At 49.5% G+C, this 23,788-nt stretch overlaps 1 protein-coding gene across 5 annotated transcripts in view; it reads right to left on the reverse strand.

Moving 5' to 3' along the window:
- Window positions 1–4,161: 4,161 nt before the first annotated feature.
- The window catches only part of PHLDB3 (pleckstrin homology like domain family B member 3), a 31,995-nt gene continuing 12,368 nt past the window's right edge, over window positions 4,162–23,788 (reverse strand). For 4 of the 5 annotated variants that reach the window (XM_030912662.1, XM_010372421.2, XM_030912663.1 and 1 more), the window contains 7 exons: window positions 16,240–16,339; window positions 15,994–16,084; window positions 15,823–15,910; window positions 15,482–15,538; window positions 8,440–8,656; window positions 7,121–7,206; window positions 4,162–4,615 (listed from right to left, as the gene is read on the reverse strand). In XM_030912662.1, coding sequence (XP_030768522.1) covers window positions 4,481–4,615; window positions 7,121–7,206; window positions 8,440–8,656; window positions 15,482–15,538; window positions 15,823–15,910; window positions 15,994–16,084; window positions 16,240–16,339 — 774 coding nt within the window. In that variant the 3' untranslated portion in view covers window positions 4,162–4,480. Of the gene's footprint in view, window positions 4,616–7,120; window positions 7,207–8,439; window positions 8,657–15,211; window positions 15,539–15,822; window positions 15,911–15,993; window positions 16,085–16,239; window positions 16,340–23,788 lie in introns of those variants that run through there. The other variant, XM_030912664.1, reaches the window with a different exon arrangement.

Consider the following 23,788-nt stretch of genomic DNA (forward strand, 5'->3'; position numbering starts at 1 on the left):
CGGCCCAAGGTGTCTTTTTTATAATAAAAGAAGGACTGTCTTTCATGGTAGAGTAAGGTAGTGGGCAAAATATCGAGTCTGGAAGTGGACAGACACATTTTAATCCTATCTCTGTCACCCTCTTGCTGTGTAACCTCAAGCAACTCCATCTCCCTCTCTGAACTTCAGCTGAAAACCCCTACCTCCTGAGGGATAAAGCAGGGACCCAGTGAGGGACATGCAGGGTGAGACAAGCATTATTATTGTGTGCTGCTCTGAAGCAGGAGGCCCTGCAGGTCCCAGCTGTGTGGGAGAGTTTCAGGGAGGAACCCCAACTGGCCAGACCGGAAGAACTAGCATCTCGGGGAGGGAGTGGGACCCAGGGTGGAGAGGTACCTCTTGCTCAGGCCTGCCCGGATTCTGGGCGCTGACCCCCACCTGGCCCATGACCAGGGAACAGAAGGAGGTTTGAATGCAGAGCACCACTTAAGCCCGCTGCATGGTAGGTGGCTGGCTCTTCGAGATCCTTTGCAGATTTTATGGCAAAGAATCTAGAATCTGGCTCAGGGGTCAGTGCGGAGGCAGCCACCCGCAATACAGATCACTCCCAGGCCTCAGACAAGGCCAGGACCATATTCACTCTGTGTTTCTCGTCTCCCTGTGGCAGAGCAGGCTCTGAGCCCAGTGAGGTTCCCAGCCTGACTCAGGCCCACTCCCTCTGGGACACACCGTCTGGGACAAGTTAGGGAAAGAGTGGAGTCGGGGACAGGGCTGACTGTGTAATTTTCTGGCCTCAGTGAGAAATGAAATGTAGAGACCTGGTTCAAAAGGCAGGAAAGAGGCTGGGCAGGGTGGCTCACCTGTAATCCCAGCACTTTGGGAGGCCGAGGCAGGAGGATCACCTGAGATCAGGAGTTCAAGACCAGCCTGACCAACATGGTGAAACCCCGTCTCTACTAAAAACACAAAAAGTTAGCCAGGTGTGGTGGCGCACGCCTGTAATCCCAGCTACTCTGGAAGCTGAGACAGGAGAATCGCTTGAACCTGGGAGGCGGAGGTTGCAGTGAGCTGAGATCGCACCATTACACTCCAGTCTGGGCAACAAGAGCAAAACTCCGTCTCACAAAAAAAAAAAAAAAAAAAAAAAAAAAACCAGGAAAGAGTGTTATTAAAGGTACTGAAATAGAAACACTGTTTTTTTTTTTTCATTTCTTCTGCCTCAATCTCTTTTTTTTTTTTTTTTTTTTTGGAGACAGTCTCACTCTGCCACTCAGGCCAGTGGCACAATCACAGTTCACTGCAGCCTCTATCTCCCAGACTCAAGCAATCCTCCCACCTCAGCCTCCCAAGTAGCTGCCACTACAGGCATGTGCCACCATGTCCAGCTAACTTTTAATTTTTTTTTTTTTAGAAACAGGGTCTTGCTATGTTGCCCAGGCTGGTCTCAAACTCCTGGGCTCAAGTGATCTTCCTGTCTCAGCCTCCCAAAGTGCTAGGATTACAGGCATAAGCCACTGCACCCGGCCCTCAGCCTTTCTCTTGACCCCTCATGGTGTTTAATGTTATGTTCCCTTGGGCACAGAGATACTCGCGGAACCAACACAGACCTTCAATGGTGGCTAGGGACCCTGCCCCACAACGTGGGCAACCTGGCTGGGTTCCCCGTCCCACCAGATGCCCACTGCCATGTTCCACCCCAAGATACCATGAGGCACGAGTAGCCAACCCTGGTCTTGTGGCATGCCTGCAACAGGGGTGGAGGGTGCCAGTGATCACGGGGCAGAGTTAAGAAAGGGACAGGCCAGGCGCAGTGGCTCACGCCTGTAATCCCAGTCCCAGCACTTTGGGAGGCCGAGGTGGGCGGATCACTTGAGGTCAGGAGTTCAAGACCAGTCTGGCCAAATGGTGAAACCCTGTCTCTACTAAAAATACAAAAATTAGCTGAGTGTGGTGGCCAGTGCCTAAAATCCTAGCTACTCAGGAGGCTGAGGCAGGAGAATCGCTTGAACCTGGGAGGCAGAGGTTGCAGTGAGCCAAGATCGCACCACTGCCCTCCAGCCTGGGTGACAGAGTAAGACTCCATCTCAAGAAAAAAAAAAATGGGGTGGGGACAAGAGTGGAAACTTGTCCCAGAGAGGTGAGGCTGCCTCATCATGCTTTCATTGTCTCATTAGTCTTAGCTTACAAAACAGAAATTCAAAGATAAATTTACGAACTTCTACACGGTGACCACAGAGCATTAAACCCAAGAGCAGGGCTCTTCTGAACATGGGGAGCTGTCGTCTACATTGGTCAGATGTCCATGAAGCAGGATTCAGTAAGGGACCTGGTTTGCAGAGGGGCTGGGGGATGAACTGATCCAAGAATCCAGATGTCACACACCTGAAGGTAGAGACCAAGGGACACTTAGAGTTCCAGAGGACCTAGGAATTTGGGTGTCTGCACTCCCATGACTCAGAGCACTGTATCTGGGTCAAGGGAACTTTTTGAGGCAGGAAAGAGCTGTCTCCAGAGTGACAGCCTAGAGTGCTCAGGTGGGGGACCCTGGAGGACTGTAGAGGCCCAGAACAGGCACCTGACCCGGCCTAGGGGTCAGGGAGAGCTACTTGAAGGGGCGCCATAGATGAGACCTGAAGGATGAAGTCAGCCAACGAGCTCTGCCTGCCTTGTTCATGACGGTCCCCAGCCCTTAGCATCACCTTCCCATCAGTTTATTCAATCACCAGATGATCCCTCCATACCCAGTACGCACCAGGCCCTCTGCTGTACCAAGGGCTCAGTGGTGACCAAGACAGTGCTCACTCCCAGTCCAGAGCAGGAGACAGACTCAACAGCAGTGATGATCCTGGGTAGTCAAGGCCACGATGAGAGAAGCACAGGATAGAATGATCAGGGTTGCGAATGGGGAGGCACAGGTGGAGCGGTCAGGGTTATAATGAAAACCCCAGGGCCAGGAGCAGTGGCTCATGTCTGTAATCCCAGCACTTTGGGAGGCTGAGACAGGCAGATCGCTTGAGCCCAGGAGTTGGAGGCTAGCCTGGCCAACATGGTGAAACCCCATCTCTATTAAAAATACAAAAAGAAAAAAGAAAATAGCCAGGCGTGGTGTGGTGGCGGGTGCCTGTAATCCTAGCTACTCAGGAGCCTGCGGCAGGAGAATCGTTTGAACCTGAGAGTGGAGGTTGCAGTGAGCCGAGATTGCACCACTGCACTCCAGCCTGGGCGACAGACGGAGATTCTGTCTCAAAAAAAAGCAAAGCCCGGAGGAAGCATCTGACCTGCCAGGACAATCAGGGAAGGCTTCCTGGAGAAAAAGACTTAACACAGGAACTAAAAGTGAAATGATGAGTAGGGCTTTCGTGGAATGGGGAGAGGTGCCTAAGCAAAAGGAACAGAATGTACAAAGGCCCAGAGGTGAAAGGGAAGAGAGTTTTGTTTTTTGTTTTTCTTCCACTTTCATGGAATGAGACATGCTCTATGGGGCTGGGAACAGCAGTGACCAGGACAATGCTGGCTCTGCCTCATGGAGCTCTCAGTGCATAAAGGACACAGATCCATCGCCCATGATGACCCAGGGTCCTCAGGGAGGGATGATAGAGTTCAAAAGGGGGTGCCTGACCCAGCCAGGAAAGTCAGTGAGGGCTTCCTGAAGGAGGTGACAACTGAACTAAGGCTGGAAGAATGAGGTGCATCTGATTAAGGGAAGGAGGAGGGCCAGGCATAGTGGCTCACATCTGTAATCTCAGTACCTTGGGAGGCTAAGGTGGGTGGATCGCTTGAGTCCAGGAGTTGGAGACCAGCCTGGGCAACACAGTGAGACCCCATCTCTATAAAAATAGATAAAATAAAAAAAGGAAAAAAAGCGAAGAAAAAGGCAGAGGGAACAACGTAGGCAAAGGCCTAACGGGGGGAAGCCTAGGAGTTCCTAGAAATTTCCAGCAGCTGGTCAGGCCAGAAAGGGTGGAAACAGAAGGACCTACAAACTAAAAAAGCAAAACTGCCAAACACTAAGGACGCAAGCCTCTCACCCTCTTCTCCCAGCCATGGCCTTAGAGTTGAAGGCCTCCACTCCTAAAGAGAGCCGGCTGTGGGACGCGTGGCTCCCAGAGGCACCGATAACTCAGATGTCCTGCCTAAGGGCCAAGGGGCCCCGGACGCCTAGGCTGGAAACCACAGCAGCAATTCCTGTTTTTCCTCCGTATTTAATTCGGTATCACAGGAGCACCAATAAATAGTTTCTTCCTGCCCCTGCAATCTTCCTCCTGCCCCGGGCAGGGCCTCAGGGGCTGGCGATCCCGTCGGGGCTGGCGATCCCGTCGGGGGCAAGGCACCAGCAACCCAGAACGCAGCAGCTCAGGCCAGCCGAGCTGTGGGGGCCTGCAGAATTCCCGGGAGAGTTCCAAAGGCGTGCTCCCAAGCTTGCCGGCAGTGGGCGGGGCCTAGGAACGCCCTCGCGCCTGCGGAGCCTCGAAAGGACTTCCCCCCAAGTGGGCGGTGCCACTCAGGGGGCGTGGTTTTCGTCAGCTGCTGTCACAATGACGTCCATCCAAATGCGCATGGCTTCGGCACTCGGAGCCACCATGTAGAAAAGGCGTTCGTAGGTTTTCACGCAGAAGGTCAGGCGGGGGCTGGGGCTCTGGAATAAGCAGAAAATGAGGGTAATGAGGACAAAAGACACTGGCCACAGTCTGGGTGCGAACCCAGCCTTGCTACTTACAGTCTGTGTGACACTGGACAAGGTACTTAAGTATCTGAATGTCAGTTTCCCTGTCTTCCCAAATGATGCCACCTACCTCACTGGGTTATTAGGATTAAATGAATTAACACAGGAAAGTGCTTAAAATTAACATTTGTAGAGCGCTATTGATAAATTATGGGCAAGATAAATGTTTTTTCTTTTTCTTTTTTTTTTTGAGACGGAGTCTCGCTCTGTCGCCAGGCTGGAGGGCCGTGGCGCGATCTTGGCTCACTGCAACATCCACCTCTCGGGTTCAAGCAATTCTCCTGCCTCAGCCTCCAGAGTAGCTGGGATTACAGGCCTGTGCCACCATGCCCGGCTAATTTTTGTATTTTTAGTACAGACGGCGTTTCACCGTGCTGGTCAGGCTGGTCTCGATCTCTTGACCTCGTGATTCACTCGTGTCGGCCTCCCAAAGTGCTGGGCTTGCAGGCATGAGCCACCGCGCCAGGCCGAGAAATTTAAAAGTATGACTTATGGCGCCTTCTCTCAGCCTAACTTCTCCAATATTAGATATATAGGCATTCAAATTCCACCTCCCCAAAATCTAGGTCCCCTTGTACCTTGGGAAAGTTAGTGCCTAGAATCCGTTATTGAGTACCCACGTGCCAATCCCAAATTGAGTAAATCCCTTATGTCCATAATCTGTTTTTAGTCTTCTCAATAACCCTGATGGAATGCGTTGATGCGTGCCCATTCTACACATGAAAAAACTAAGGCTGGCCAGGCTGGGTGGCTCATGCCTGCAATCCCAGCACTTTGGGAGGTTGAAATGGATGGACTGCTTGAACTTAGGAGTTCGAAACCAGCCTGGGCAACATAGGGAGACCCCATCTCTACAAAAAATACCAGAAAAACAAAACAAAACAAAACAAATTAGCTGGGTGTAGTGGCACGCATATATAGTCCTAGCTACTCAGGAGGCTGAGGTAGGAGGATTGCTTGAGCCTGAGAGATAGAGGCTACAGTGAGCTATGATTGTGCCACTGCACTCCAGCCTGGGCGACAGAGCAAGACCCTGTCTCAAAAAAAAAAAAAAAAAGAAGAAAAGAAACAAAGAAAACTAAGGCTAAAGAAAGGAATTCACTTTCCTGATGTCACATAGCTGAGATTCCAACCTAACTGCTAAAAAGCCACAGTTTGGTTATTCTCCACAGAGCTTTCTAAATATTGTATCAGTTGCCAACATTTAAATTTTTGGCACTGTGCTTTTATACAAGTTCCAATTCCTGAGTTCTCTGGGGCCCACTCCCACTTGGCAACTGTTGGCAGGAGCCAAGTAACAACCAGTTCCTTTATTTGTTTTTCATTTAAAAATTCAAACAAAAAAGAGAGATGGAATATTACTATGTTGACCATGCTCGAACTCCTGGCCTCATACAATCCTCCCATCTCGGTCTCCCAAAATGTTGGGATTACAGGCGTGAGCCACCACGCCTGGCAGATCATCTCCTTTAGATGCTCCCAGGCTGCCCCACCCTTGCTCTGAACTCTTCATTCATTCCCAGTTTGACATCAGAGTTTGCCATATTTTGGCTCTAAAACTTTTGTTCCAAGAAAATTAACAGTGACAGGCCAGGCGCGGTGGCTCACGCCTGTAATCCCAGCACTCTGGGAGGCCAAGGTGGGCAGATCTTGAGGTCAGGAGTTCGAGACCAGCCTGGCTAACACAGTGAAACCCCATCTCAACTAAAAATACAAAAGTTAGCCATGTGTGGTGGCACGCCTGTAATCCCAACTACTCGGGAGGCTAAAGCAGGAGAATTACTTGAACCCAGGAGGCGGAGGTTACAGTGAGCCAATATAGCGCCACTGCACTCCAGCCTGGGTGGCAGAGCCAGACTCTGTCTTAAAAAAAAAAAAAAGAGAGAGAGAGAGCCACATGTGATGGTGTGATGGCTCACGCTTGTAATCCCAGCACTTTGAGAGGCCAAGGCGGGCAGATCATGAGGTCAGGAGTTTGAGACCAGCCTGGCCAACATAGTGAAACGCCGTCTCTACTAAAAATACAAAAATTAGCCAGACACAGTGGCACACCTGTAATCCCAGCTACTCGGGAGGCTGAGGCAGGAGAATAGCTTGAACCAGGGAGGCAGAGGTTGCAGTGAGCAGAGATAGCGCCACTGCACTCCAGCCTGGGAGACAGAATGAGACTCTTGTCTTAAAAAAGAAAAGAAAAGAAAAGAAAATTAATAGTAGCTGAAAGCCAGAGTGTGGGCTCTTAATTTTTAGTCCCTGCAGTCAGGTGACCTGTTTGTCTTCTGTGACAAACAGGTACTCCTGTAAGTACCCTGACAGGAGAAGCTGCGAGTGGTTTTCCCCAGGATGAGCCAGGGATGAGATAAGGCCTGACTCCAACTCGGACTCCAACTGGGATGGTAGGATGACATTGAGGGGCTTCACCTTGAAGGCACAGCGTAAGTGGTCGTAATACACTTCCTCAATGGCCTGGAAGTAGATGACACCTTTGAGCTTGGTCTCTTCCTTGTCTGGTAGGGGAGGTAAGAGAAAAAGAGAGCCAATGAGAAAGGTGTATCTGTGTGTGTCGAGGTGAGGGTCATTGGCCCTAAGTCCTGAGACTGGATTTGGGGTACAAAACATGGTGACAAGAGTCTGAAGGTCTCTAAAGGTTGAGAGGTGAGTGAATGTTAATGCTGGATGGGAGACTGGGTGCAGAAACTGGACACTATTGGGGAGTGGGGTCTGTGGAGCTGGAATCCTAGGCTCTGAGTGCCTTGGACTCTGAGAAGGGAAGGAACTCAGGGAGTACTCTAGTACTTTCTAGGTATAATCTCTAACCCCCTTAAACTCTCCTGGAGGGGTAAGTACATTTATCTCCACTTCACAGATGTGGAAACCAAGACTCAAGAGATGTTAAGTCACCCAGCACAAGTCACACAGCCAGAGGTGACAAGGCCAGGACTCACTAGGTAAAGTCAGATGGTCATACAGGTTAGGGGAGAAGGATTTAAGGCAATACAAGTGTCTAAGGAGGCTGGGAACAGTGGCTCACGCCTGTAATCCCAGCACTTTGGGAGGACGAGGCAGGCGGATCACAAGGTCAGGAAATCAAGACCATCCAGGTTAACACAGTGAAACCCCGTCTCTACTAAAAATACAAAAAATTAGCCGGGTGTGGTGGCAAGAGCCGATAGTCCCAGCCATTCAGGAGGCTGAGGCAGGAGACTCACTTAAACCTGGGAGGCGGAGTTTACAGTGAGCTGAGATCACGCCACTGCACTTCAGCCTGGGTGACAGAGCAAGACTCCGTCTCAAAAAAAAAAGTGTCCAAGGAGAGGTTTGGAATAATTGATTCTCCTAGAGAAGAAGGACAAGGCCTGAGACTCCTGGCTGTTGGAGGACTGGGGGCAGCTGACAGTGTAGGTTCAGACTCATGGGTGTCTTAGGAACATGGGCCCTGGGAAGCTTGAATTGTATTAAGCTGTTATCTATCTGTTATCTACACCCCTAAGGAGGGCTGGGAGTTTGAATTCCGGGTGACTTAAAGAGGGGCTGGGGATCTGGACTCCAGGATCTGGAGGAAAGAGGGAGCTGAGAGCCTGGACTCCTGGGTTGTAGGGAAGGTAGGAGCTAAGGAACCAAACTTCCGGATCCTGGGGAACATGGAAAGTGGTGGCCAGGACTTCTGGTGCCTGTAGGGGAAAGGCCTCCGGAGTGGAATTCCAGCATCCCGGGGCCCATGGTGGCCAGGCTGGGCTTACCCGCATAGTAGGCCAAGCGGCGGGCTTGGCGGTCAAAGCAGAACCATCGCTTCCTCCAGGTCTTGATGCGGCCACCCATCTTCACCAGGGGTCCGCGGCAGCAGCCCCCAGACACCTGCACATGTGGGCAGTTTTCTGGGTTGTGGCCCCATCCCTCCAGATGCTGCCGGAGATCCAAGATTCGTGGGCCTGGAGGGTGGGGTGGGGTGGGCGGGGCCTGGGGAGCAAAGAGAAGAGGCAGCTGATGTAAGGGCTGGGGGATTCTACAGCCTGGAGCCCCTCCAGGGGAGCAAGTCATAGCAGCTTGAGTGTAAGGCCCACTACAGTCTTTAAAGGGTAATATTAACAAAGACCATCTGACGAATGCAATGGCTACATGGATTGACTATGATGCTCTGCCCAGGGCTTTATGGACAATAGCTCCTTGGCACTTCATGGCAACTGTGAGCCCCATTTTACAAATGAGCAAAATGAGGTACAGAGAGATGACATAATGCACCCGAGGTCACACAGAGCTTCTAGGCAGCAGAACTGGGACACGAACCCAGGTCTTTCTGACGCTAGAGCTCACCCTGAAACATCAGAGGCCTAGCAAAATGAAGATCGGGCTGGGCATGGTGGTTCATGCCTGTAATCTCAGGACTTTGGGAAGCTGAGGCAGGAGGATCACTTAGGCCTAAGAATTCAAGGGCAGCGTGGGCAACACAGTGAGATCCTGTCTCTGAAAAAAAAAATTTTTTTTGAAAAAAAGAAATGAAGATTGGAGCCTGTGTGGTGGCTTGAGCCTGTAATTCCAGCTACTCAGGAGACTGAGGTGGGAGGATCCCTTGATCCCAGGAGTTTGAAACCAGGCTGGGCAACACAGAAGACCCCTTCTCTATTTAGAGAGAGAGAGAGAGAGAAAAGAGAAGCTATGTGCAGTGGCTCATGCCTGTAATCCCAGCACTTTGGGAAGCTAAAGTGGAAGGATCACTTGAGGCTATGAGTTGGAGACCAGCCTGGGCAATATAGAGAGACCCCATCTCTACTAAAAATCCAGAAAATTAGCTGGGCCTGGTGGCGCACACCTGTAGTTCCAGCTACTAAAGAAACTGAGTCCAGGAGGATCGCTTGAGCCCAGGAGATGGAAATTGCACTGAGCTATGATTGCACCACTGCACTCCAGCCTGGGTGACTGAGTGAGACCCTGTCTCAAAAATAAAACAGAGAGTGCTTGTTTACATTATTATTGTTGTTGTTATTGTTGTGATTGAAATTGATGAATATAATCCTCTGCTAAGTACTTTCTAGGTATAATCTCTGCCCCCTCAAACTCTCCTAGAGGGGTAAGTACATTTATCTCCATTTCACAGATGTGGAAACCAAGACTCAGAGAGGTTAAGTCGCTCGAGACAAGTCACACAGCCAGAGCTGACAAAGCCAGAACTCACCAGGTAGAGTGGTCACCTCAGATGGTCATACAGGTTGAGGAGGAGGATTTAAGGCAAGACAAGTGTCCATTATTTATGAGAGCCTGACTATGAGCTGGTCTGATCCAACCTATTCTTCCCAAATAATCCCTGCAAACAGTGGTAGGATTCCAGAGGTCAAACGGAGGTTCAGTACATCTCAGATTTCTTCATGCAAGCAGATCTGCTGGGGATTTTTGTTAAAATGTTAAAATGCAGACTCTGGGCTGGGTGCGGTGGCTCACACCTGTAATGCCAGCACTTTGGGAGGCCGAGGCAGGCGGATCATGAGGTCAGGAGATCGAGATCATCCTGGCTAACATAGTGAAACCCTGTCTCTACTAAAAAGACAAAAAATTAGCCAGGTGTGGTGGCAGGCGCCTGTAGTCCCAGCTACTCAGGAGGCTGAGGCAGGAGAATGGCATGAACCCAGGAGGTGGAGCTTGCAGTGAGCCGAGATCGCACCACTGCACTCCAGCCTGGGTGACAGAGCAAGACTCCGTGTCTTAAAAAAAAAAAAAATGCAGACTCTGATTCAGTCATTTCAGGGTGGGGTCTGGAGTAAGGGGAGAGGTTCTGCATGTCTGACAAGCTCCCAGGTGGGCCCTGATGCTGCTGTTCCACCAGCCACACTTTGAGTGTCAAGGAGTTAGAAAACTGAAGCAGGATGGGTGCGGAGGCTCACACCTGTAATCCCAGCACTTTGGGAGGCCAAGAGGGGAGGATCCCTTAAACCCAGGAGTTTGAGACCAGCCTGGGGCAAAATGGTGAAACCCCGTCTCTACAAAAAATACAAAACTTAGGCCGGGCTCAGTGGCTCACGTCTGTAATCCTAGCACTTTGGGAAGCCAAAGTGGGCGGATCACCCAAGGACAGGAGTTCGAGACCAGCCTGACCAACATGGAGAAACCCCGTCTCTGCTAAAAATACAAAATTAGCCGGGCGTGGTGGCGCATGCCAGTAATCCCAGCTACTCGGGAGGCTGAGGCAGGAGAATCGCTTGAACCCGGGAGGTGGAAGTTGCCGTGAGTCAAGATGGCACCATTGCACTCCAGCCTGGGCAACAAGAGCGAAACTCCATCTCAAAAAAATAATAATACAAAAATTAGCCAGGTGTGGTGGCGTATGCCTAGGATCCCAGCTAATTAGGAGGCTGAGGTGGGAGGAGGGCTTTAGCCCAGGAGGTGGAGGTTGCAGTGAGCCGAGATCAGACCACTGCACTCCAGCCTGGGTGACAAAGGGATATCGTGTCTCAAAAAAAGAAAGAAAGAAAGAAAGAAAACTGAAGCAAGGCCAGAGCAAGAAGGGATGAGAAAGAGATGAGATTTACTGGTTGGAGACAGGAGAGTGAGGTGGGGAAATGAGAAGGATTAGGGAGGAGGACTGCAGGGAGGGAAAGGCCAGGTTTGAAGAGCACCCGCTGGGCCTGCAATCTCCCCAAATCCACACAGGAAGACCAAGGATCGCCACCATGTGTGGAAGCTCCCGCTCTGTGTCAGGCACTATGCCAAGTGCTCACTGTGATTATTTCGTTTCTTCTCCAAAACAACCCATTAATGTCCCCCACTAGACAGATCAAGAAACTGAGGCTTTAAGAAGAGGTGACTCTCCAAGGTCACTGAACTAGGACGTAGGGAGCTGGGCCCCAATCTAGGAGAAGACCAGGGATGGGCTTGGGACTCCACCACTGCCCAGCTATATGTCACCTCCACAGAACTCCTGTCCCTCTGGGAGCCTCAGTTCCCTGCGCTAAAACACAGGGTTTATCACAGCACCCTCCTCTGGAGACTGTTTCAAGGATTAGCTGACTGCCGTCAGGGTCTCCAACCCAGAGGTTCCCCTTCTAGGTGTGAAGCCCAGAGACACACTTGCTCATGTGCACAAAAGACAGCAGGGGTGTAGGGCAGGTGACAAGGCACACAGCAGGGGACTGTTTAATACATGATGACACTACAAGCCAGGCAGAACACCAGAGCAGGAACAATTGTTTGTTTGTTTGTTTTGAGACAGAGTCTCACTCTGTCGCCCAGGCTGGAGTGCAGTGGTGTGATCTTGGCTCATTGCAACCTCTGCTTCCCAGTTCAAGCGATTCTCCCGCCTCAGCCTCTCAGGTAGCTGGGACTACAGGCACATGCCACCACGCCCGGCTAATTTTTCTATTTTTAGTAGAGATGGGATTTCTCTACATTGGTCAGGCTGGTCTCGAACTCCCAGCCTCAGGTGATCTGCCTGCCTTGGCCTCCCAAAGTGCTGGGATTACAGGCGTGAGCCACCGCACCTGGCCTGTGCTTCGTTTTTAATGAGCACAAGCTTATGCCTAACAACGCAGAAGACCCCACTGCTGTTCCTGCCTTATTTTGCTCCCTGGCTCTTATCAGCCTCTGACATGCTGTTTACTTTACATATTGATGTTGTTTTGTGTCCATCTTCCTTCCCCCTTAAAACATCAGCTTCCCCCAAAGGTGGGGACTGTTATCTTGGTCACTGCTATAACCCAGGATCTAGCACACAGTAGGCACTCAATAAATATTGGCTGAAATGAATAAGGGAAGGACAGATGGTGGTAAAAACAAAAAGGTTGGGAAGGATGTGCTTATTTATGAGGCAAATAAATTCACAAAATATGGCTTGATTGGTGCCTGTGGAAAAGTATAAACATAGATCTGAAGGCTTCTCAGCAGTAGAAGTGAGGTCAGGAAGAAAGCGACCACTTTCTTAATACTTTATCTACCATTCTTTTTTTTTTTGAGGTGGGGTCTCACTCTGTCACTGAAGCCGTAGTGCAGTGGTGCAATCATAGCTCACTGCAGACTCCACCTACTGGGCTCAAGCAATCCTCCCACCTCAGCCTCCTGAGTAGCTAGGACCACAGGCATGCACCACCACACCTGCTAGTTTTTTAACTTTCTGTAGAGATGAGGGTCTGACTATGCTGCCCAGGCTGGTCTCCAGCTCTGGGACTCAAGTGATCCTCCCACCTCAGCCTCTCAAAGTGCTGAGATTATAGGCGTGAGCTACTGTGCCTAGCTTTATCATTCTTTATAACAAAATGCATCCATTCTATGAATATTATTAGTATAGGTAAAAATATAATTTATGTAAGGGAGCTGTCAGCTAAATCAAGAATGTGAAAAAGTCAACAGGATAAATGGATTATTTCACAAATAAATAGCGGTTATTTTTTTTTAATGGGGAGGCAGAACTGTTAGAAATTAAAAGATTTAAGAGACATTAAACCAAATGCATAGTGTGTGCTTTGCATATAGATTCAAATAAATCAACTGTGAAAAGATATTTTGGGTCAGGCATGGTGGCTCAGGCCTATCTTAGCACTTTGGCTGGCCAGAAGGGAGGCTCAAGGCCAGGAATTCAATACCAGCCTGGCCAATATAGTGTCTCTACTGTTAAAAATAGAAAACAAAGTCAGGCACGGTAGCTCGTGCCTGTAATGCCAGCACTTTGGGAGGCCAAGGTGGGTGGATCACCTGAGATCAGGAGTTCGAAACCAGCCTGGCCAACATGGTGAAACCCCGTCTCTACTATAAATACAAAATTAGCCAGGCATGGTGGTGGGCGCCTGAAATCCCAGCTACTCCAGAGGCTGAGGCAGGAGAATCGCTTGAACCCTGGAGGCAGAGGTTGCAGTGAGCCGAGATAGTGCCACTGCACTCCAGCTTGGGCAACAAAGTGAGACTCCGTCTTGAAAAAACAAAAAAAAAAAAGGAAAAGAAAAATAAAAAATAAATTTAAAAATATATTTATTTTGGAGACAATGAGAGAAACGTGAATATGGACTATATATTACAATATAATGAAATTAATAATCTTATAAGATATGGCAATGGAATTTTTGTTATGTTAAAGAAAAAAAAAACCTACTGGCCAGGCACAGTGGCTCACACTTGTAATCCCAGCACTTTTTGAGGCCAAGGCAGGCAGATCACCTGAGGTCAGGAGTTCAAGGCCAGCCTGGACAACATGGCAAAACCCCATCTCTACTAAAAAAAAAAAAAAAAAAAAAAAATTAGCTGGGTGTGGTGGTAGGCACCTGTAGTCCCAGCTACTTGGGAGGCTGAGGTAGGAGAATCACTTGAACCAGGGAGATGGAGGTTCCAGTAAGCTGAGATCACATTGCTGCACCCTAGCCTGGGCGACAAGAGAAAACTCCGTCCCCCGAAAAACGAGCCTATCTATTGGCGATAAATAGTGATGTTTGAGTGAAAGGATACAATATTTTGCTTTAAAATACTTCGGTGCAGAGTGGGATGTAGGTATGGGATTAGTAAAATAAAATTGGTGGCTAGGCACCAGGGGCTCATGCTTGTAATTCTAGCACTTTGGGAGGCTGAGATGGGAGGATTGTTTGAGTCCAGGAGTTTGAGATCAGCCTGGACAACACAGCAAGACTCTATCTCTACAAAAATAAAATACATTAAAAATATAGGGGCCGGGCGCGGTGGCTCAAGCCTGTAATCCCAGCACTTTGGGAGGCTGAGACGGGCGGATCATGAGGTCAGGAGATCGAGACCATCCTGGCTAACACAGTGAAACCCCGTCTCTACTGAAAAATACAAAAAACTAGCCGGGCGAGGGTGGCGGGCGCCTGTAGTCCCAGCTGCTCGGGAGGCTGAGGCAGGAGAATGGCGTGAACCCGGGAGGCAGAGCTTGCAGTGAGCTGAGATCTGGCCACTGCACTCCAGCCTGGGCGACAGAGCAAGACTCCGTCTCAAAAAAAAAAAAAAAGAAAATGATTGAAGCTGCGCAGTGGGCACCTGGGGGTCTATTAATCTACTCCTTCTCTCATGCATATGCTTGAATTTTTCTAAAATAAAAAAAAATTTTTAATAAAAATAAAAACAGTGTTTTGGTTTTTTTTTTTTTTTTTTTTTTTTTTTGAGATGGAGTTTCATTCTTGTCGCCAAGGCTGGAGTGCAATGGCGTGATCTCGGCTCACTGCAACCTCCACCTCTGGGTTCAAGTGATTCTCGTGCCTCAGCCTCCTGAGTAGCTGGGATTACAGGCATGTGCCACCACACCTGGCTAATTTTTGTATTTTCAGTAGAGATGGGGTTTCGCCATGTTGGCCAGGCTGGTTGCAAACTCCTGACCTCAGGTGATCTACCCACCTTGGCCTCCCAAAGTGCTAGGATTACAGGCATGAGCCACCGCACCTGGCCAAAAACAAAATTTTAAATGATTTTGAAAAGTTCCAGCATGGACTGGGTATAGTGGTTCACATTATAATCACAGTACTCTGAGAGGCTGAGGTAGGAGGATTGCTAGAGGCCAGGAATAAGTCCCAGCATGGACTTGTCCTCCTTCTGTACTGACTGCTGACATTGTCACCAATGTACAGAAGAGGAAACCGAGGCAGAGTAGAGCAAGTTACCCGAGGACCTGCCACACATAGAGATGACCATCGACGGGTCATGGGAACAGGAACTGGTCCTCTGCAGTTCCCTTTCCCTTGCCAAGCCCTGGACACTTTTCTGTTCCATTGGAGGAAAGGAAAGGGTCAGATGTAAGAAAGGGCATAGGTCAGGGGGAGAAACAGAGCAGGGAGAGGTAGGCATGAGGGCAGGGGTGGGACTGACCATGATGGCAGGGACAGCAGAGCCTGAGGAACCTTCCGTGCCCCTTCTTGTTCCTTCCTGTGGATTCAGGATGAAGCACTCAATGAGGATGCCAGCCCATAAGATGATGGGGTGGCTGGAGAATGTCCTAGGTTCCATGTTCTGAGGGTAGAGGGGCTGGGGGCCTGGAATCCTGGGTCTGAAGGAGGTGGGGCTGGGGGCCTGGACCCCTGGGTCTGAGGGAGGAGGGGCTGGGTCTAGACTCCTGGGTCTGAGGGAGGAGGGACTAGGGGTCTCCCGGGTCTGAGGGAAGAAGGGCTGGGGCAGTCTTCTGTTCCTAAGAGGATGGCCTGGGCTCTCACCCGGGCCTTGAGCAGCCGCTCCCTCTCCGCCATGGCCTGCTGCAGGAGCCGCTCCATGTGGGCAATGTCCGGGTGGACGGCCCCACAGCTAGGAGGAGGGAACACAGACGGGGTGGGTTACAGTGGCTGGGACTCTTCTCCCATCTCCCCACCTTCTCTCTGACGTCTCACCTATTCCCACGGCCACAGTTCAGCAGCTGGTAGAGGGGGTATCTGCCGGAGTCCCCCACTGCTGGTGGGAGAGCTGAGGCCTCCAGGGATTCTAGGATAGAGGGGACCAGGTTACGGGGCTGGATACACCCTGGCCTGAGCCCCTCCACTTCTCCCCCTGCAGGCATAGGTGCGGGTTTCCTCCATCCTCTGCTGCAGGATGGGTGCTGATGCAGGAAGGAAGCAGGGAACGGGGGGTATCCTCACCAGTACAATGGAAGGACAGAGGTCGGGGGGATCCTCTCTGGCTCGCCCTCTCTCCCCTTTTCCGGGGCAGGCTCCCAGTCCTCTGGAGGCCAATGGAGCCCTGAAAACACAAAAGGCTCATGAGCATAGGAAAAAGGCTTGATCTCCACCCTAAGTCAGAGCACTGCCCAGTGAAACCACCACCCAGTCAGCACAAATCAAAACACTACTGTCGACATATGCTGAGTGAAAGGACCTCACAGGGGTATGATCTCATTTATAATGTCAGGCCGAGCGCAGTGGCTCACGCCTGTAATCCCAGCACTTTAGGAGTCCAAGGCAGGCGGATCACCTGAGGCCGGGAGCTCGAGACCAGCCTGGCCAATACGGCGAAACCCCATCTCCACTAAAAATACAGAAATCAGCCGGGCATGGTGGCAGGCGCCTGTAGTCCCAGCTACTCGGGAAGCTGAGGCAGAAGAATCGCTTGAACCTGGGAGGTGGAGCTCGCAGTGAGCTAAGATCGCGCCACTGCACTCCAGCCTGAGTGACAGAGCGAGACTCCGTCTCAAAAAAAAAGAAAAGAAAAAAAGAAATGTCCCGAACAGGCAAATTAACATAGAAATGGAAAGTAGAATCATGGTTGCCCGGACTGGGGTAGATGGGGGAAACAAGAGGCTAAGGGATGCAGGGTTTCTTTTGGGGGGTAATGAAAATGTTCTAAAATTGATTGTGGTAATGTTTGCACAACTTTGAATATACTAAAAGACACAGAACTGTACAATGTAAATGAATGAATTGTATGGGGACGTGAATTATGCCTCAATGAAACTCTTTCTAAAAATCCCACTGTGGGTCAGGTGTGGTGGCTCATGCCTGTAATCCCAACACTTTGGGAGGCCAAGGTGGGTGGATCACTTGAGGTCAGGCGTTCGAGACCAGCCAGGCCAACATGGTGAAACCCTGTCTCTACTAAAAATACAAAAATTAGCCAGGCATGGTGGCACACGCCTATAATCCCAGCTACTCAGGTGGTTGAGGCAGGAGAATTGCTTGAACCCGGGAGGCAGAGGTTTCAGTGAGCCAAGATCTCGCCATTGAAATCCAGGCTGGACGACAGAATGAGACTCCCCGTCTCAAAAAAAAAAAAAAAAAAAATCCCACTGCCTCCGGGCACAGTGGCTCACACCCATAATGCCAGCACTTTGAGAGGCCCAGGCAGGCAAATTGCTTGAGCCCAGGAGTTGGAGACCAGCCTGGGCAACATGGTGAAACTCTGTCTCTACAAAAAATACAAAAATTAGCCAGGCGTGGTGGCACATGCCTGCAGTCCCAGCTACTGTGGAGGCTGACGTGGGAGGATTGCTTGAACCCAGGAGGTCAAGGTTGCAGTGAGCTGAGACTGTGCCACTGCACTCCAGTCTGGGCGACAGAGAGCGAGCCTGTCTCAAAACAAATAAATAAGTAAAACATAAAAACAAAAAACTCACTGTGCTGGTGGCTATGTAGGAAACCCAGATGCCCTCATGTAATACTGGGGGTGTTCTACTGGAACAAGCTTTATGGAGAGCAACTTGGCTTTTTAAAAAAAAAATCTGGGCCGGGCGCGGTGGCTCAAGCCTGTAATCCCAGCATTTTGGGAGGCCGAGACGGGCGGATCACGAGGTCAGGAGATCAAGACCATCCTGGCTAACACGGTGAAACCCCGTCTCTACTAAAAAATACAAAAAACTAGCCGGGCGAGGTGGCGGGTGCCTGTAGTCCCAGTTACTCAGGAGGCTGAGGCAGGAGAATGGCGTAAACCCGGGAGGCGGAGCTTGCAGTGAGCTGAGATCCAGCCACTGCACTCCAGCCCGGGCGACAGAGCGAGACTCCGTCTCAAAAAAAAAAAAAAAAAAAAAAAAATCTGAATGACAAATGCATAAACCGTGGAGCCCCAATTCCACTCTAGAAATTCAGCCAATGGTACACTCATACACATGCAAAGTGATCTGAGTTCGAGGTCATTCCCTGCAGTGCCATCTGTGCTAACAAAAGCATGGAGACCGCCTAAGTGCCCATCAGAAGGGGACAAGGTAAATGAACCATGGCTTATGCACTCCATAGACCTTTTTTATTTTTTATTTTTTGAGTTGGAGTTTCACTGTGTTGCCCAGGCTGGAGTGCAGTAGTGCAATCTCAGCTCATTGCAACCTCCACCTCCTGGGTTCAAGTGATTCTCCTGCCTCAGCCTCCCAAGTAACTGGGATTACAGGCGTGTGACACCACGCCAGGCTAATTTTTGTATTTTTAGTAGAGATGGGGTTTCACCATATTGGTCAGGCTGGTCTCTAATTCCCGACTTCAAGTGATCCACCTGCCTCGGCCTCCCAAAGTGCTGGGATTACAGGCACGAGCCACCATGCCCAGCTGACTCCATGGACAATTCTGCGGTGTAGAACAAGAGGAAGATGCATCCTATATCCAGATAGAACATAAGATCCAAAAAAGAAAGAAAGAAAGAAAGAAAGAAAAAAGAAAGAAAGAAAGAAAGAAAGAAAGAAAGAAAGAAAGAAAGAAAGAAAGAAAGAAAGAAAGAAAGAAAGAAAGAAAGAAAGAAAGAAAGAAAGAAAGAAAGAAGGAAGGAAAGAAAGAACATAATATCCAAGAGAAAAGCAAAGCCAGTTGTGGTAGTGTGCACCTGTAGTCCCAGCTACTCAGGAGGCTGAGGTGGGAGGATCACTTGAGCCCAGGAGGTTGCGGCAGCAGTGAGCCATGATCATGCCACTGTACGCTAGCCTGGGCGACAGTGAGATCTGTCTCTTAAAGTTTTTTTTCTTTTTTAAAGCAAGTACAGAACAGTGTAGAATAAACTGGGTATGCATAAAAAGAGGGAAAAAGTATGTACATGACTAGCTGTGTCAACACAGAGTATCTCCGGGGAACACATGGGAAATTGGTAACCCTGGTGACCCTCAGGAAGTGAACAGTGTAGGAGGGGGAACAAGAGCCGCAGAGTCTTCTCTGAATATCCTCCCACACCGTGTGAATTTTGAATGAGGATAATGTTAACTTTTTAAAAACAAATAAACATGAAAACTAAATGCAACCTGTGTTCCTGAGCCAAGAAAAAAAAGTTTGTTTTCTTTTTGTGAATTTTTTGCTAGAAAAAAACACTGGTGGGACCAGGAACAGTGGCTCATGCCTGTAATTCCAGCACTCTGGGAGGCCGAGGCAGGCGGATCATCTGAGGTCAGGAGTTCAAGACCAGCCTGGTCAACATGGTGAAACCCCGTCTCTACTAAAAATACAAAAATTAGCTGGGCGTGGTGGTGGGCACCTGTAATTGCAGCTACTCAGGAGGCTGAGGCAGGAGAATCGCTTATACCAGGGAGGCAGAAGTTGCAGTGAGCCAAGATCACATCACTGCACTCCAGCCTGGACAACAGAGCAAGACTGCCAAAAAAAAAAAATAGAAAGAGCAAGCGAGCCAAAAGAGAGAGAGAGAGAGAGAAGGAAGGAAGGAAGGGAGGGAGGGAGGGAGGGGAAAACATTGGTGGAACAACTGACAAATTATAAATAAGATCTATGGATTCTAATAGTATTGTCTCAGTGTTAGTTTCCTGAAATTAATCATTGAACTGTGGTTGTGTAATAGAATGGGCTTGACATTAGGTAGTAAATTTAGGAATATTTCGGAGTTCAGGGGAATCAAGGGTAAGAAAATAATGGGCCAGGCATGAAGGCTCACACCTGTAATCCTAGCACTTTGGGAGGCCTGGGGAAGGCAGATCACTTGAACTCAGGAATTTGAGACCAGCCTGGGGCAATATAGTGAGACCCTCTGTCTACAAAGGATACAAAAATTAGCCTGGCGTGGTGGCGCATGCCTGTAATCCCAGCTACCTGAGGCAGAAAATCACTTGAGGCTAGGAGGTAGAGGCTGCAGTCAGCCAAGATCGCACCATACACTCCACTCCAGCCTGGGCGACAAAGCGAGACTGTCTTAAAAATTAAAAAATTAAAAATTAAAACTCTGGAAGTTGAGAAATGTTAGCCCCACTTCACGGAGAGGAAACTGAGGCTCAAATCCCTGTGTTTTTCTTGACTTTTTCCTTCCTTCCAGCCACATTCCCAGCACTTCCTAGCTGGGAGATCTTAGATACTTGGCACTGAGGAACCAAGTGGGCAGGAGAGACCCCAGCTTTGTCTGCATGGCACTTATGTTGTAGGAGCTGCATAAGCCATCAGCAGGCCATAGAAACAGGCCAGTTCGGGTTCAAATCCCAGCTCTGCCACTTCCTGGGTGCATGTCATAGACAAATCATTTCTCTTCTCAAGCAAGGTATCCTCTCTGTAAAGTGGGTAACATCTCACTGCCCTTCCTGGGTTGTTGCAAGAATTAAACGAGTGACCTCACACAATGCATGTAGAAGCATGTGTGGCCCCCAGGTAAGATCCAGGAGCTAAGCAATGAGATCCACATTGGTGGGTACAGGGTATACCTGGGCTTAGAGGCCTCCTGTGCACAGGAGCCAACAACTCAGGTGACAACTCCATAGGACTGGACATGGTGTCCCACCAAGTATTTTCATATATGCAATTGACTAATAAGGGTAATTGCTATTCTAAGTCATGTTGCCTGGCAACACAGCTGACACCTACCTTCATCAAGTTTCCAGGGAAAGCAGCTAGAAAGTTAATTTCCCATACAGAAGAACATCTGCTAACCCTTCACCCGAATAATGACGGAACCTGCTTGTGGGGGTTCTTCCCAAGAAAAAATGAAATTTTATATATTAGGTTGAGCCAGGGGAATTGCCAGTATACAACTGTTTCTTGCCTCCAAGTAATAGCAATTCTATAAGATTCAAAGTGATAAAATGGTTTAGAACAGACCCTGACCTATATTAAGTGCGTTAAAATTAGTATTATTGATTAGCAAATAACAATATTTTTTTTTTGAGACAGAGTCTTGCTGTGTCGCCCAGGCTGGAATGCAGTGGCATGATCTTGGCTCACTGCAAGCTCTGCCTCCCAAGTTCATGCCATTCTCCTGCCTCAGCCTCCCGAGTAGCTGGGACTACAGGCACCCGCCACCATGCCCGGCTGATTTTTTTTTTGTTCATTTGTTTTTTAGTAGAGACGGGGTTGCACTGTGTTAGCCAGGATGGTCTCGATCTCCTGACCTCATGATCTGCCCTCCTCGGCCTCCCAACGTGCTGGGATTACAGGCATGGGCCACCGCGCCCATCCACGGAGTCTTACTCTGTCACCCAGGCTGGCATGCAGTGGTGCGACCTTGGCTCACTGAAACCTACATCTCAAACTATTCTCCTGCCTCAGCCTCCTGAGTAACTGGGATTATAGGCATGCACCAGCACACCCAGATGATTTTTTTTTTTTTTTAAACAAAGCCTAGCTCTGTCACCCAGGCTGGAGTGCAGTGGCACGATTTCGGCTCACTGCAACCTGCACCTCCTGGGTTCAAGCTATTCTCCTGCCTCAGCCTTCTGAGTAGCTGGGACTACAGATGTGCACCACACCTGGCTAATTTTTGTATTTTTAGTAGAGATGGGGTTTCACCATGTTGGCCAGGCTGGTCTCGAACTCCTGACCTTATGATCCGCCTGTCTCAGCCTCCCAAAGTGCTGGGATTATAGGCGTGAGCCACCGCGCCCAGCCAATTTTTTGTATTTTTAGTAGAGATGGGGTTTCACCAAGTTGGCCAGGCTGGTTTTGAACTCCTGACCTCAAGGGGTCCACCCACCTCAGCCTCTCAAAGTGCTGGATTACAGGCATGAGCTGCCGCACACTTATTATTTATTTATTTATTTATTTATTTATTTATTTATTTATTTATTTATTTATTTCTTTTTGAGACACAGTCTTACTCTGTCGCCCAGGTCTCAAACTCCTGACCTCAGGTGATCCACCCGCCTCAGCCTCCCAAAGTGCTGGGATTATAGGCATAAGCCACCATGTCTGGCCCACACTCTCGTATTCTTAACAGCATTGCTTAAAGTTGAAAAAAACCTCAAATCACCATCTGCAGAGGGAGAGTTGTTCCATGTCCCCACAGTGGAATGTCAAGCCCAGAGTGATTAAGAACCTAGGCTCTAGGAGGTTGAGCGTGGTGGCTCACCCCTGTAATCCCAGCACTTTGGGAGGCTGAGGCAGGAAGATTGCTTGAGCTCAGGAGTTCGAGACCAGCTTGGGCAACACGGCAAAACCCCGTCTCTACACACACACATACACAAATTAGCTGGGTGTGGTGGCTGTAGTCCCAGCTACTCCAGAGGCTGAGGTGGGAGGATGGCTTGAGCCTGGGAGGCAGATCATGTCACTGCACTCTGGACTGGGTGACAGAGGCCGACCCTATCTCAAAAAAAAAAAAAAAAGGGAAAAAGAACCTAGGTTCTGAAAACAGAGTACCTGGGTTCAAATCCCAGCTCTTCCACATACTAGCTGGTTAAACAACTTAACCTCTCTGTCACGGTGTTTTTGCCATGGAAACAAGAACCGAGCTCACAGATTTGTTGCAAAGACAAATCAGTAAGCCAATCAGCATGAAGCATTTGTAACCATGCCTTGCACACTATAATGACTCAATAAAACCATTGTTATTATTATTGCTTTTGTTAGTATTATTATTATTGTAAAGTCATTAAAAATGAGGCAACTCTAAATGTATCAGTATAAAACAATCTCCAAGATAGAGTTAAGTGAAAAAATAAAAACCAGTGGGCCAGGCATAGTGGATCACACCTGTAATCCCAGCACTTTGGGAGGCCAAGGCAGGCAGATCACCTGAGGTCAGGAGTTCGAGACCAGCCTGGCCAACATGGCAAAACCCCATCTCTGTTAAAAATACCAAAATTAGCCAGGTGTGGCAGCGCACGCCTATCATCCCAGCCACTCGGGAGGCTGAGGCTGGAGAATCACTTGAACCCGGGAGGCGGAGGTTGCAGTGAGTTGAGATTGCATCATTGTACCCCAGCCTGGGCAACAAGAGTGACATTCTGTCTCAAACAAATAAATAAATAAATAAAATAAAACCAGTGAGATCCTATTGCTACAAATTGGGCCCAAGCGTGGTGGCTCATGCCTGTGACTCCAGCAATTTGGGAGGCTAAAGCAGGAGGACCACTTGAGCCCAAGGGTTCAAGACCAGCTTGGGCAACATAGGGAGACCTCATCTGTACCAAAATAACTTCAAAAATCAGCTGTGCGTGGTGGTGCATGGCAGTGCATGGTGGTGCGTGGCAGTGCATGGTGGTGCGTGGAGGTGCATGGTGGTGCGTGGCAGTGCATGGTGGTGCGTGGAGGTGCATGGTGGTGCATGGCGGTGCGTGGTGGTGTGTGGCGATGCGTGGCTGTGTGTGGTGCATGGGGTGTGGTGGTGCGAGGCTGTGTGTGGTGGTGCGTGGTGGTGAGTGGTTGTGTGTGGTGGTGCATGGTGGTGTGTGGTTGTGCATGGTGCATGCCTGTGGTCCCAGCTACTCAGGGAAGATCACCTGAGCCTGGTAGGTTGAGGCTGCAGTGAGCTGTGATCCCACCATTGCACTCCAGCCTGGGCAACAGAGTGAGA

The sequence above is a fragment of the Rhinopithecus roxellana genome, chromosome 12, assembly GCF_007565055.1.
Source record: "Rhinopithecus roxellana isolate Shanxi Qingling chromosome 12, ASM756505v1, whole genome shotgun sequence".
In the NCBI taxonomy this organism is placed as follows: Eukaryota; Metazoa; Chordata; class Mammalia; order Primates; family Cercopithecidae; genus Rhinopithecus; species Rhinopithecus roxellana.